Source organism: Mus caroli, unplaced genomic scaffold, assembly GCF_978045245.1.
Source record: "Mus caroli unplaced genomic scaffold, Mus_caroli_1 scaffold_12, whole genome shotgun sequence".
Taxonomy (NCBI): domain Eukaryota; kingdom Metazoa; phylum Chordata; class Mammalia; order Rodentia; family Muridae; genus Mus; species Mus caroli.
Window position 1 is genome coordinate 100,507,942 of NW_028227267.1, and position 13,382 is coordinate 100,521,323.

General features: G+C 42.6%; 1 protein-coding gene across 2 annotated transcripts in view; it reads right to left on the reverse strand.

Moving 5' to 3' along the window:
• Positions 1 to 12,991, reverse strand: part of Ednrb (endothelin receptor type B) — a 29,535-nt gene extending 16,544 nt beyond the window's left edge. For both annotated transcript variants that reach the window (XM_085828834.1, XM_021181526.3), the window contains exons 1-2: positions 12,676 to 12,991; positions 11,540 to 12,083 (exon numbers count right to left, since the gene is read on the reverse strand). In XM_085828834.1, coding sequence (XP_085684960.1) covers positions 11,540 to 12,022 — 483 coding nt within the window. In that variant the 5' untranslated portion in view covers positions 12,023 to 12,083; positions 12,676 to 12,991. The remainder of the gene's footprint in view (positions 1 to 11,539; positions 12,084 to 12,675) is intronic.
• Between the last annotated feature and the right edge of the window lie 391 nt (positions 12,992 to 13,382).

The window sequence follows — 13,382 nt, forward strand, 5'->3', positions numbered from 1 at the left end:
TCTAAGCCATGAACCGGAAGTACGATTTATCCCTCTTCATTTCAACTGTGTGTGCTTTAGTTACTCACTTGAGTAACAGATGCACATCTGCACCCAACTGCACATCTCTAGAGTCTGTGTTTGCAACCACGGTGATGTCTGCTAAACTGTTTTCAAAAGCTGCTTACAGAAAGAGCTTAGGGGTAAACAAAACCATTTTGAATCCCACGGATGTGTCTGAGATAAGTGAAACATCTCTCTGCAGTAGGAGACTGTGTTCCCTCAAATACCCATTTGACTGGCAGGCATTGTGACTCTCTCAAACGCAACCCGTTTTTTGAGTGAAGTGGTATGTTTGGTATTAGGGATTAAACCCAGTGCCTGCATCACATGAGATAAGCATCTACTGCTGAGGTGTATCCCAGCTCCCAAACTAACACTTGCATCTCTGGATTTAGTAGATTGCTGCCTGAAATGTGGGTAGGAACCATCCAATTTATTAAGAGTCTAAGTAGATTTTAAAAAGTGTAAGAAGGAAGACTTCATCTCTTTTTCTTCCCAGCCTGCTTGCTTGAACTCAGACTTCTCTCATTTGCTGTGACACTTAAACTAAGAATTAAACCAGTGGCTCCCTAGCTGACAGGCTATTGGGCTCAGGCAGAGACATGTCACTATGTTCCAGCTTGTAGATGGTAGACAGCAGGACTTCTTAGCTTCATATATATTATTTATCATCTCTCTTTCTCCCCTCTCTATCTGTGTATCTGTCTATCTATCTGTCTGTCTGTCTGTCTATCTATCTATCTATCTATCTATCTATCATCTGTCATCTGTTTATCTACCAATTATCTATCATCTATCAATCTATCATCTATCTATCACCCATCATTTATCTGTCTATCTATCTATATATAATCTATCATCTATCTTTCTATCTACCATCTTTCTATCTCTCTGTCTATCTATCTATCTATCTATCTATCTATCTATCTATCTATCTATCTATCATCTATTGAGCTATCATTTATATGTCTATCATCTATCTATCTATCTATCTATCTATCTATCTATCTATTTATTATCTATCTATCTATCTATCTATCTATCTATCTATCTATCTATCTATCATCTATCCTCTTCATCAGTATCATCTACTTTCTATCACTTTTCTGTCTACTCTTTTTTTTTATTCTAGTGACTCTTTTGTGAAGAAACTTGACATAAATCTCAAACTATTTTATTCATATAACAAACATTTGGATATTTTTAAAAATTTCACTCTTTTTCAAACTGATTCCAAGTATGTTAATATTGCCACCTTGCAGGTAGATGTAGCCATAACAAGAATCAAGATATGTGACTGTTCAGGCCACCAAAGGGGAAGCTTGCGACCAATGAAAATGAGCTCTGTCCTGCATCTAGGCTCCATTTTGAGGTTGATATTATTTTTGGCTCAGCCTAGGCATTGGACTGGATCTTCATACCACTGAGAGGCCTGCAGCCCAACCTCTGACCCGTGTTATCACAGAAGACGGGCAAACATAAACTTCAAACTGTAACAATGTTGTTCAAATCCAACAGAGAGATAGTAAGGAGCCTGGTTGTAACTGAGCGATTACTACTCTCCACTTCTGAAGGGAAAGGGGCTGCAAAGGAAGGAACATTCATCTCCCTGGCCTTCAGGATCTCAGGCTTTTGAGTCTAAGCTGGCAGCTGCTGTTGTGTGAGGTCGGAGATGGGGGAAGCGTACAGGATGCTGGTCCCATCATCTTTGTAGCAAGGAAGAGAACTTCAAACAGTTTCTAGTGCTTTTCTTCATAAAGCCCAAACTGACTTTTCAATGGCATGCTTGATCCATCTTTTCTGCCTAGACATTACCCTTACGCTATCTAATTAAAAGGGTAAAGTTGGAAGGTTTTGCAGAGACCCAACAAAGTCTGTTTCCCTTTGGCAGAATCCATGCTCTCTACCCATGCTCAGCACTGTCATCCACACGGTCTCTAGTGATCATCTTTGGGGAAGTCAGTCTTTGGGACTTCCCGGAAACATCCACTCTTTAATGCTTGCGTACTTATGGAAGACCCGTGAAGCTTGTAAGACATCTACTCTCTACCAAGATAGCGTTTGTAAAATCTTGTGAGTGGATATTCTTAGGTATTTTTAATGATATGTGGAAATTTCACTTTCACCAGTCACTGGAAACTGATAGATGTCTAGTGAGTCAGGAAGCAATGCTATTTTAAATGCAGCAACAAGATATTTTTTTTCCTATTTTTGTTTTTATCTTTGGGCTTTGCCTCCTTAATTACATAAGTGAAGGGTATGATCGGAGGCTGAAGATGAATTAAAGATAACTAAAATAGAAATCAATCTTGGTCTGACGCTATTCTTCAGTAGGGTGGAATATGTTTCTAGCATGCTGTGAGGTCCTAGGCTCAATCCCCAGCACCAAGGAAAACAAGGGAAAAGGTTAGCGTGTCCTTCCTACAGAGATTGTACTTACAGATGCTTTTAAAAGTCAAGGTTGAATACGCATTATCTAATTAGCATCATCGTGGGCCAGTGAGCAGTGACCCCTATAACTGACACTCTACTTCATTTTGTCTCCTGTAACTCAAGAGCTTTTTTTGTTGGTGGTGGCTCCAACAGGCACTGTACAGTGCTGCTTATCTGACAAAATGACACACTATGTTTGTTCTGGCATGACTCCTCTGAGGCTTACTTATACTGATTCCACAGCACACTTCCTCTGAGTGACAAAAGCAAATTGGAAAAAGACACCACCAGGTCAATTATAAGATTCCTACTCAAGAACGGCCACTTTCACACCTTCTAATTTATTATCCTTTACCAGTTTAAGAAGAAAAGGGTATGGGAACCTAAGTAAGTTATTTTAATTTCATGTTGTAAAATTATTTTTGTATTGCCTAACTGTAAAAAATATTTCTAAAGGGACAAGTGGCATCTCAGAGAACAAATGCTCTTTCTTTAAGGTTATTAAATAAATACAAAAATCCCCCAACCAGCTTTACATTTTTCATTGCTCTTTTTAATTAAAAAATACATTCTTGAGTAATTAAATGGGGGAAAGCACCTGCTAATCCCCAGCCCATACCAACAACAAGCCTCCAGCCCATGACATCAGGAAACGCCAAAGCTGATTAGCTTGCCGAAGGAAATGCTCACTCGCCCCTTTAACTATATATACCGTTTCTTTGTACATTTTAAAATTAGGAGTTTCTGCTCAGCTTTGAGTGTAAATCCCCAGCAACGTCTTTACCCCAGTCAGAGTGCCCAGAACTCTACCTAGCACACAGCGGTCATTCATTAAATGCTCATTGGGTAGAAATGTTTCAACAAGTGATTGCATTTGACCATAAGTCCAAAACTGATGCCAAACCTTTTCATAATGCTTACAGTCTTATACTCTAAATATATTTTTAGAGACCAGAGAGGACAGCAGATTTGCCTTTTGTATCTTCTAGCTTGGATGATCTGATTCTCTTGACACAAAGCCAGCACCTCTGGGATGGAGACTCTGTGGTGAGCTGAGCTCTTGTTGAGCTCTGACTTTCCCAGCTGACAGGAAGAGGTGAAAGGTAATCCCTCTCCCACAGCTGTCCTCCCGCCACAGACCTGTCAAGGAAATGACTGACAGAAAACAGACCCTGTTGCTTCTCACTGTGCAGTGAGATCCTGTGTTCCCGGACGGACCTTAGATTATGATACACACAGGTGGGAAGAGATGATCGCTAAGAGTGGTGGGTGGCAAGGCTGTAAGGGGAAACTGCAGGTTGCTCATCCCCATGAGCTGGGGAAGTGTCTATAAAAAACGCCGGGCATCAGAGAAGAGCTTTTACTGTGTAAACCTCTAAAGAAGGGAATAATGGGTTGCTACATTTCCAAACATTAGGAAAGGAAATAGTCTTTTTTTTTTTTTTTTAAACTCAGTTTCCTGTAGCAGATAAGTTTTACCTTGGTGGGGGCGTTTTAAACTACCGTTTTAATAAGATAGGATAGTCTCACCCAGGAACTTCTGTGTCTGAATTGCTTTTATTTATACATTGAGAGAACTTACATTATGCTTCTGGTTAAGTCCATAGTATCATTTTTTAAAAAAAGGAGTTATATATGTCTTCAGGGACAAACATAAATTACACATTTTTATTATCAAAGTGCAATAGTCACTTAAACATTAGGCTATGTGTGAGCTAGAAATATGTGGCCAGAAATAATATCAACTAGTGTCTCAGGAGAGCGCTTAAGTAGATCCCAACACAGACAGCGACACTCATAGTTGCGTGAAGCAGAGGCTCTGGGAACCTGTTTCATCTGTTCACAAGGCTGTGGAAGATTTCTATGACTAAATAAAACTCTAACTTTGTGGTGACAAATTAAATAAAGTGCTGGTGACAAATGTCTAGGAAAATCAGAGACCTGAAAATACTGAATGGCTTCAGGAGACATTCAAGTTTACATTAAATATTATTAAATACTATTATTATCAAAATGAAGTATTTCTAAGTCTGTAGCAGGCTTAAAAGGTTGGGCGTGGTGGCGCACGCCTTTAATCCCAGCACTTGGGAGGCAGAGGCAGGTGGATTTCTGAGTTCTAGGCCAGCCTGGTCTACAAAGTGAGTTCCAGGACAGCCAGGGCTATACAGAGAAACCCTGTCTCAAAAAACAAAAACAAACAAACAAACAAACAAACAAACAAACAAACAAAAGGTTTCTTGGCACATTATATATCCTCAAGATACAGCTAAGGTAAATAACAAAACAGCTAGGTTCATTTTTCTAAGCTGGAGCTCCTAAGGAGATCTCCCCCGCCATCCCTGCCAAATGCCTAAGAGACTACAAAGAACGGGAGTCCTTAGAGCCACAGGACTCAGGATGAAGCACAGGTGGAATGAACTCAAGCGAGCTTATTGAGTCATGTCATGCCATGCTTGGGCCTGGCATCTCTGTACTCTTCCATGAGACAGTGGTAACCTACTGTCAGATGTTTGAATTCTACAGCACCTAAAAGCCTTTTCAATCACCCTGAGAGGCTGTGGACAGTGTATCCATTCTGAGGTTAGTTTGTATTCTTTCTGGAATTCACAGTGAAACTGAAGCAGGGAAGGGGGCAGGAGCCCCAAAGAGGGAGGATTGCTTGGAGAATGCTTGTCAACTTGGCTGATACATGTTTGACTCAAGAATGATGGTCATTAGCCTCATCTCCATCTCTACTCTCCATTCACCTCCCCACACTCTCCACCATGTGTTGGTGATTTTTAAAAGTATAATTAATGAACTAATTAATTGATTTTGTTCTCCTGTATGTTCGTTGGAGAGTCTCCCGGGAAAGAACAACAGAATGTCTGCTTACTATGAACCACGAGGACACAGAAGGCTGATATCAGCCATGTTTTGGCTAAGGTGAACTCAGACACCACAGTGGCGCGTATCTCCAAACATAACAAACCTCTCGAAGACTTTGCAAAGTTCTGGAGGGGACTGCCCCACATCATAAATTACAGCTAAAATCTTATTTCAACTCAGGCTTTCTCTGTCAACACACTCTAAATCACTTAATCATTTATTAACATTTGTCATGTTTCTCTAAAAAGAATCAACTACAGCCTGTTAGCCACACAGGGATAACCTTATACGGCTTTCCTTGTGAAATGAAGAACAGGGTTTCCTGGCCCTGACACAGGAGCATGCCATGCCATCATTTTGTACAATGATGGAAATATTTTCAGTTTTGAACAACTCACTCTATGTGAGCAAGGAAAGAAAAAAAAATATGAAGCCTTTGAGAGGCAAAGCCATACAACATCCCAAGAAACTTTACTTAACCTTTTAGGGGCTTTAATTTGTGGAGTGTTCACGTGTCAGATCAAAGGCAAACATAATTTTTCACTGTGCAGCGCCTAGTGTTTGCTAACCATTTTGTCACAAGAATTTGCATCCAACATGAGAAACAGTGGGGACACTGTGTCTCAAGTTTTTGGGTTACTTGAATCTGCTATTGATCTGTTATTTGGTTTGGCCAACACCCTCAAACAGGAGGGCAAGGCTTCCTCACTGGTTCTACATAGACATCTGTAAAACTGTAAAGGGGAACGGCCCGTGATGTGATGATGGCCTATGATGGTCTGTATCACATGTGTACAGCCATTCATCTGTCACTGGCTGCTGCAGCCGCTATGCTGAATGGACATCAGGACATCAAGATGTTTGTTAATAGATCCCAAGTCACCCAGAGACAATAGCCTTCCCACTTGCTCCTTTTCAAAGAGAATAATTTTCATGTACTTTTAATTTTTGGCACTTTGGGTTTTTTTTTTTTGTATTTTTTTTCTTTTAACTTTAAATGCAAATATCAAAGATAACCCTGGTTTCACTTTTGGCACAAAATGTTTCTGCCATTTCTGTGTCTTTAATCACAATTAAGATATAACTGACATATCTCAGTTACTGGACTGGTAATGAGAGCATTGTTACTAAATTTGGAGGATGATACTGCCCTGTCAGTGATGCTGACCACTCTTGTATTGGTGTGTGTGTGTGTGTGTGTGTGTGTGTGTGTGTACCGTTAAGCTTCACTGGGAGGTAACTCTGATGCTGGTCCCTCAATATTTACTTTTCTAATTAGTTAATTTTACTCAAAGCTGTCAAAAGCCACAAGGGATCTATGCAGGGATAGTGAGAAAAGAGAGCTAGCCCATAATGATAATGGATAATGTCACAAACAGAAAATGCCTGCCTACCTGCCAAGGTCATCTCTTTCAAAACTAATTTTTGGGCTCAGGGTAGCACTGCTACATTTTGACATGCCTTCATTTTAATGCTAAGTGTGTTCCAACCTAGCAGGTTAAATGTTAAAGATCAGGAATGTTGTCTAGCAGGGTTATGCATCCATAGTTCTCTCTATGGTGGTGGCACACAAAGTCTCAACAACAGCAAGACTGCACAGCAGCACCCCAGCGTTTTCCTCGATTAAGTTTCAGTTCTTGACTACAGTGCACGTGGACTACATTTAGATCCTTATCCCAGTAGTTAACGTAGAAATCCAATCTACCTTCCAGTTTACAACCTGGTCTGAAAAAGTTCAACTTGGTTACACGCAAAAGGAAGCTATTATTTGAGAATTATACATACTCAGTTATTCTTATAAGCACAACACAAAAGAGATTTATATTTTTAAGCAAAACAATTAATCCCAAAGCTCATTATTTCCTCAAGAACTTAAAAATGTATGCCCAGGAGTCTTCAGTCTTTCAAAAGTATTACTGTTGAGCTGAACCAAGTCAAAGTAACAATCCAGATGACCAGTATTCCTACAGTACTTTAGTATCCAGTCGTACTCTCAACTTTCCTACACAGCTTTGATGTTTGGGCTACCACAGCTCAGTAGTCAGACACTATGGTTTTTATTTGCAACTAAGTAGGAAGTATATAGTAAGTAACTTGTGAATAGGGAGAGATGAAGCCTTACACTGGGGATTAGAATAGCAGCTTTTAGTCCAGTGTCCATATACACCATGTCATATCATCATGGACATGGTGACTCAAAAACATAACCCAGATGTTAAGATATGATATGTGTCTGGAGATATATCGAAGGCAGTGATCAGAACCCAGGGTACAGTAATAACATAATGTGACATCACTTATATCAGCTGCAAGTACATATACTCTTTGACTTAGCACTTGAAGTTTGAAGATGTATCCTTGAGAAAAGGTTAGACATACACATGTGTGCAAATGTGTGTATGTATTATGATGCTTGTAGTCATCTTTGTAATGACAAAAACTGAAAAAGAAGAACACTCCAAACATCAACTTCCCTTCTTATTTTAACATAGGAAGGCAAACATTCTGATAGCTTTTATTATTTGCTTACTATGCACCAAGACCAGGACCAGATGTGATCTGTCTACTTACTTATCTACGAAGTCACATAACATTTGGTATTGTATCCGTGTGTCATTTTAAAAATACACACTGTGGATGGTTGGATTTCCCCCACTTTCAGCTGTTTTATGTTCTTCGATGTAAGCATAGCCCAGGCATCCCAATGTGAAAGGCTCAGAGGATTTGTTGTTTCACACATAATTTACATGAGTGTTTGAAGTGTTTAGTATCTGCAACTTGCTTGGTGTCCTGAGACTCTTCCCTCACCATCAACACAGGGTCCTCTTGATGGAGGACACCACAGAATGGCTCCAACTAAGTTTCTAGAGACCCAGATTCTGAGAAGAAGCATGGCAGGGCAGAGGAGGGCAGGGCAGGGCAGGGTGGGGTGGGGTGGGGCAAGCAGGGTGAGGCAGGGTGGGGTGGGGTGGGGTGGGGCAAGCAGGGTGAGGCAGGGTGGGCAGATTTCATAAAGTAGTCAGGTCCTTGCAGATAAGACTTCATGCAAGATGCCACCTGTATTTTAGACAACTTTTAAGGATTGACAGGAGCTGTGACATGGTATGACTTGTCAGCATTACTGAACTCTACATAATTGACCTTCAGATGAATGTAATAGATTCAAAGGGACACTTCTGAGCTTCTAGGGCATATTCTAAATATTCTAAAGCTCTAAAAACATATTTGTAAAAGTTATAGATAGCTACAGCTATTTAGGGGACTCAAATGACTTTTAACTCGTCTTAGGTGTTCTGGTAAATAGTCTTTAGGATAGCATCCGCTATACTGTATAATCTAGACTATCCAAAAGGACTTCCAGGCTGCAAATCCGACGTTTCAGATGAATTATGAAAAGGTTTACCCTGTGTCTTTACTTAATATGACCACGAGTCACAAGTACTCAAGCTGAGGTCCTGATGAAGCTCAGGCTGGAAAAAGGGTGAGCTGTGCCTTAGCACTCTTGATGTGGTGTGATAGGGAAGGCTACGGGTTCTAGGACCAGATACACTGGGTTCAAGTCAAGAGGAATCACTTTCCAGTGCTGTGATATTGGGCAAATAACGTCTTCACTTCCTTGAGGGGTGACTTAAATCGGGGTTGAGAGCCATACATTCTGTGTAACGTTATCTGAGTAATATAATGAAGTAAAATGAGTTCATAATGCCCCAGAAGCAGGGGCCACTGTTACAGCCTCAAACCAAATCCAAGGCAACACTGTCTGTTTGCAGGAGATCATGTTGACACTCCTGTCTGTGAGACCTAAGCTGATGACTCGAGTTTCTTTCAGACAGATGTAGATGACTAAGTTTAGTGACTCATCAGTCTGTTCTAGGAGTAAGCTTCAGTGCATTGAATAGCTTTGGGGTAAAGGATGTAACTTCCCAGGGAAATAATAGAGGAACTTGAAAGGAGACCTGCAGCGCTCAGACAGATATTCACCAGGAAAATCCAAATAGTCATTTGGCAGAAAGTACCCTGGTCCAGGAAGAATCAACTTATTTGTGGTCTAGTGGGAGCACACGGGAAGAAGAGATTCTAAACTCTGCCTTTCACTCAACAGTTCAATGGGTGGCTGACATAAGGAGTTTCTAGCTTGGTTCAATGTGTAGGTCAATGAAGCCTGCCCAAAACAGAATTCTGTGGACTTTCTGCGCAAAGCTAGCAAAAGTAGATTATAATCTCCTCTTTGGGGAGGAATCTGATTCAGTTATTTTAAATACTTTTCTACTGTAAAGCTTCCCAGTCCAGTTTGGAAGAGCTGAACTGGACTGCTTTCACCGGCCACCATGGAAAGAAAGATCCATCTTCCTACTCTATAAAAGGGGGCCACCTCTGATCACATGTAAAGAACTTCTCAGCTTCTATGTCTCCAGGCAAATTCTCAGAGGCCATCAAAGGCAATTGCTGTCCCAGATTTTTTTTAGCATTTCTCCTTTGTATTTCTGGTAGTGTTTTTCTCCAGGGTTTGGATCCTAATCTATGTCCCATCTCTAAGTCTCAGAAATGTCTGGAATTCCCTTAAAATGTGGCTCCCTGGGTCAGGATTCCCAGGGACCAATGATGAGCAATCTCAAAGGCTGACTTAAGGTAACCACTCATGTCATTATGGTTACAGAGCGCTCTCCGACCTTCCCCATCCTAACACTCTCTCAGCTCCTTGCATAGCACAGAGGCTTGGGTTGGTCTTTGGCAAGAGCACAAAGTACATTCTCATTCCTTTATACCTGTATTGTGTTTATGTGTCACTTTCTATTGGTGGCACTGGGAAGAAGTGCTACATAGTAGCACAACTCTAAACATTTTGGGACCTTTTATTTGGTCTGTTTTTTTAATATTTATTTTATTTTATTTTATTTTATTTTATTTTATTTTATTTGGTTTTGTTTTTCGAGACAGGGTTTCTTTGTATAGTCTTGGCTGTCCTGCTACTCACTCTGTATACCAGGCTGGCCTCAAACTCAGAAATCCGCCTGCATCTGCCTCCCAAGTGCTGGGATTAAAGGTGTGTGCCACCACTGCCCAGTCAGTCTGTTTTTATTAACATCACAAACACCCCATAGGTGGGCACTTAGAAGCTGCATTGGGAAATGGAAGAGAAGGAGACCCACCCATGCCAGGATGCGGTACTGACTTCTAAAACCACCTGGACTCAACAGTGTGGATGTGCATATATCCTGCCTTGTCCTCTGAGCCGATTTCTTCTCTGAGCCTATTTCTTCTGATAGCTGTGCAAACCACCATATTGTTTACGACTGACAATTTTACAGACTTTATTACGGAGTTCTCCACTGTCCTGACCGTGTCTTTTGCATTACCATGAAATATCAGAGGTAATGTCTCAAAGCGTATATCTGGGAATCTGAGGTACTAGAGTCTGCTTTCTACCTTGAACTCATGGAGGGCCCTTGAACATCCTATAGGCCACGTGTAAAATGGAAATAACTGCCAATGTGTGGGTTGCCACAATGGATAAAGGAAGTCATGCATCCAACCCGACACTTGGACCAGGACACTAATTCCATGAAGAGTATCCAAGGCCACTCGAATCAAGGATATAGATTTTACTTACCATTCTAGGCCCCTTTAGCCTAAGCCAATTGTTTCCTAAACTCTTACTGACAGGCTTTCTGGGCCCTGAAAACCATGCTTTCCAAAGTTATCGTGCCATGAATCACCTGTACACCCAAGATGCAAAATCTGTTTGGGGCACATTTGCACTCCTAACAAGCCCCCGGATGATATTCATGATCCCACTTTGGGGACCATACTTTTAAGAGGTTGTGCCTAGAAAGACTGACTTCCAGGCTTGTGATTCCCAACTGTTAAATGTTATCATAGTTACAAAGGATTTTTAAAATGTGTCACTGCTGTCATCTTCACCAGAGCTTCTGATTCAGTGACCCTGGGTTGGGTCTTTCCTAACAGATCTCCAATAGTAACAATGTCACTACCTAGAAAGCTACACTTGTCATAGGCTAAGAAAACCCACAGGAAAATATCTTTCAAGTTCAATTGTCACTATGGGCAGAGGAGCAGTCTCCTTGAGAAAGTGTCTACCCTCCTCCCCCAATACTTTAAAGATTGCCACTTTACCACTCCGGTTACAACCCCACCTCTGGTTTCCAGATCCTCAGATCGTTATCAGGTACATTACCTTGTAGGTGTTAATGGGTATGTCTATGATGATGTGCAGTAGGTCTCCCAGAGCCAGACTGGCGATCAAGATATTGGGACCATTGCGCATGCACTTGTTCTTGTAGATGATTCTTAGCAGCGTGGAGTTCCCGATGATGCCTAGCACGAACACGAGGCACGACACAATCGTGTTGATGTATTTAAAAGTCTTGCTGATCTCAATATTTCGTTGGCACGGAGGAGGGAAGGATCTTGGCGGGACTCCAGCCCCCCTCCCTCCTTTGGCCACCTCCGCAGGTGCGGAAGAACGCATCAGACTGGAGTTGGAGCCTCTGGTCCAGGAGGTCTTAGTGGGTGGCGTCATTACCTCTTTAGTCCCAAGAAGAGACGGCGTGGCTTGGGCAGGTGGGAATCCTCTTTTCTCTCCCCATACCCCCAAGAAGCCACAGGCCAGCAGCAGCGCCACCAAGGCGCGTCCGCACCGGCTTGAGGGCGATTGCATGTTACAGCTTGCTCCCGTGAGAGTCTGGTAGCCGCTCTGCTGTTTTCAGTCTGGAGACCAACTGGGGAGTGAAGACAGGGCACTTAAGTCAGCTACCCAAGCCAAGCCTCTGAAAACACTCACACTAGCCCGGCTGCCTCTACCCGCGCCTTAACAATAAGTTAAGTTTGCGCGCCAGTGGGGAACTTGGGCGCACGCCACCCGCTGGTCTGCATTCAGTCTCCTCCGGGACTCTGCTCGCAGAGTTTTAAACCCCAGCCCTGCGGTAGACCAGTCGGTGGGGAGGAGCATTCGGGCAGGGGGTGTTCCAGACTGGGGAGGGTGCGTGTCCCAATGAAAGAACACTCGTCTGTGCCGGGAAGAAGCAAGCCCAATTTTAGCTAAGCTTGGGGACCCGGAGTGAAGGCACCTAGCGGCCAAGGGCATACGTCAATGCACTCAGCCAAGAACCGAGAGAATAACAAATCAGCACCAACTTCTGTGCTTTCCCAGTGACTTCAAACACTCGCTTTACAACCCAATCTCGGTTTAAATCGCTGTCGTATGTAAGTTTTACTAATTAAAAAACCCCAAACGACTAAGCAAAGCGGAAGCCCCAAAGCAAGGTTCAGCCACAGATGTTAATTCAAAGCTACACCAGGATGGTTCTTTACCTCGCGCGGATTGGAAGCACCAGGAGTAGCGCCTGAGCAGGGAACCTCCTTCTCAGGTCCTCAACTGCCCTGGGGGCTTGCGACTCGCAGCAAGAGTCCAGCTGCTCCTAAACAGGCCTCTCCCAACTGAATGCAGCTCTGGCTCTGACAAAAGACTGAGAGAATGCCAGGCAGCGGATCCTCAGCAGCTCGAGCGGGGTCTTTGCTGTCCCCAGACAAGTACTTTTATTCATTCGGTCCCTTCCCAGCATCAATCAACGCCAGACTCCTCCCGCGTTTTCTGAGCGACCTTGCCACAACCTTTTCCCTTGGGCGACGCCTGGACAGTATCAGCCCCTGCTGACCGCTGGGAGGGGCAGTCCTAGTTCAGAGTTGTGTCTCACACAAAGCTGTTTATTTCTTACTCAATGAAGAAACTAACATATCCCATGACAACCTGGGAGCTGGAGCCTAGGAGAAGGTTCTGTATCAACCTGGACTTTGAATACTCCGACTGTTCACACAAATATCCTGTAGTGATTCCCGAAATCTGCTTGGTTTGGGGAAGTTGTCTTTCGTTTGTTCTTGTTTTTGTTTTTGTTTGTTTTGTTTTGTTTTGCCCTTAAGTTTTAAGTCAACAATGCAGGGTGGGACGCGTTCTTCTTCCGCAGAGGGACTGCCCACCCGAAGCACGAAAAGGCCCTGTAGATCTCTCTATGTGCCCTGTA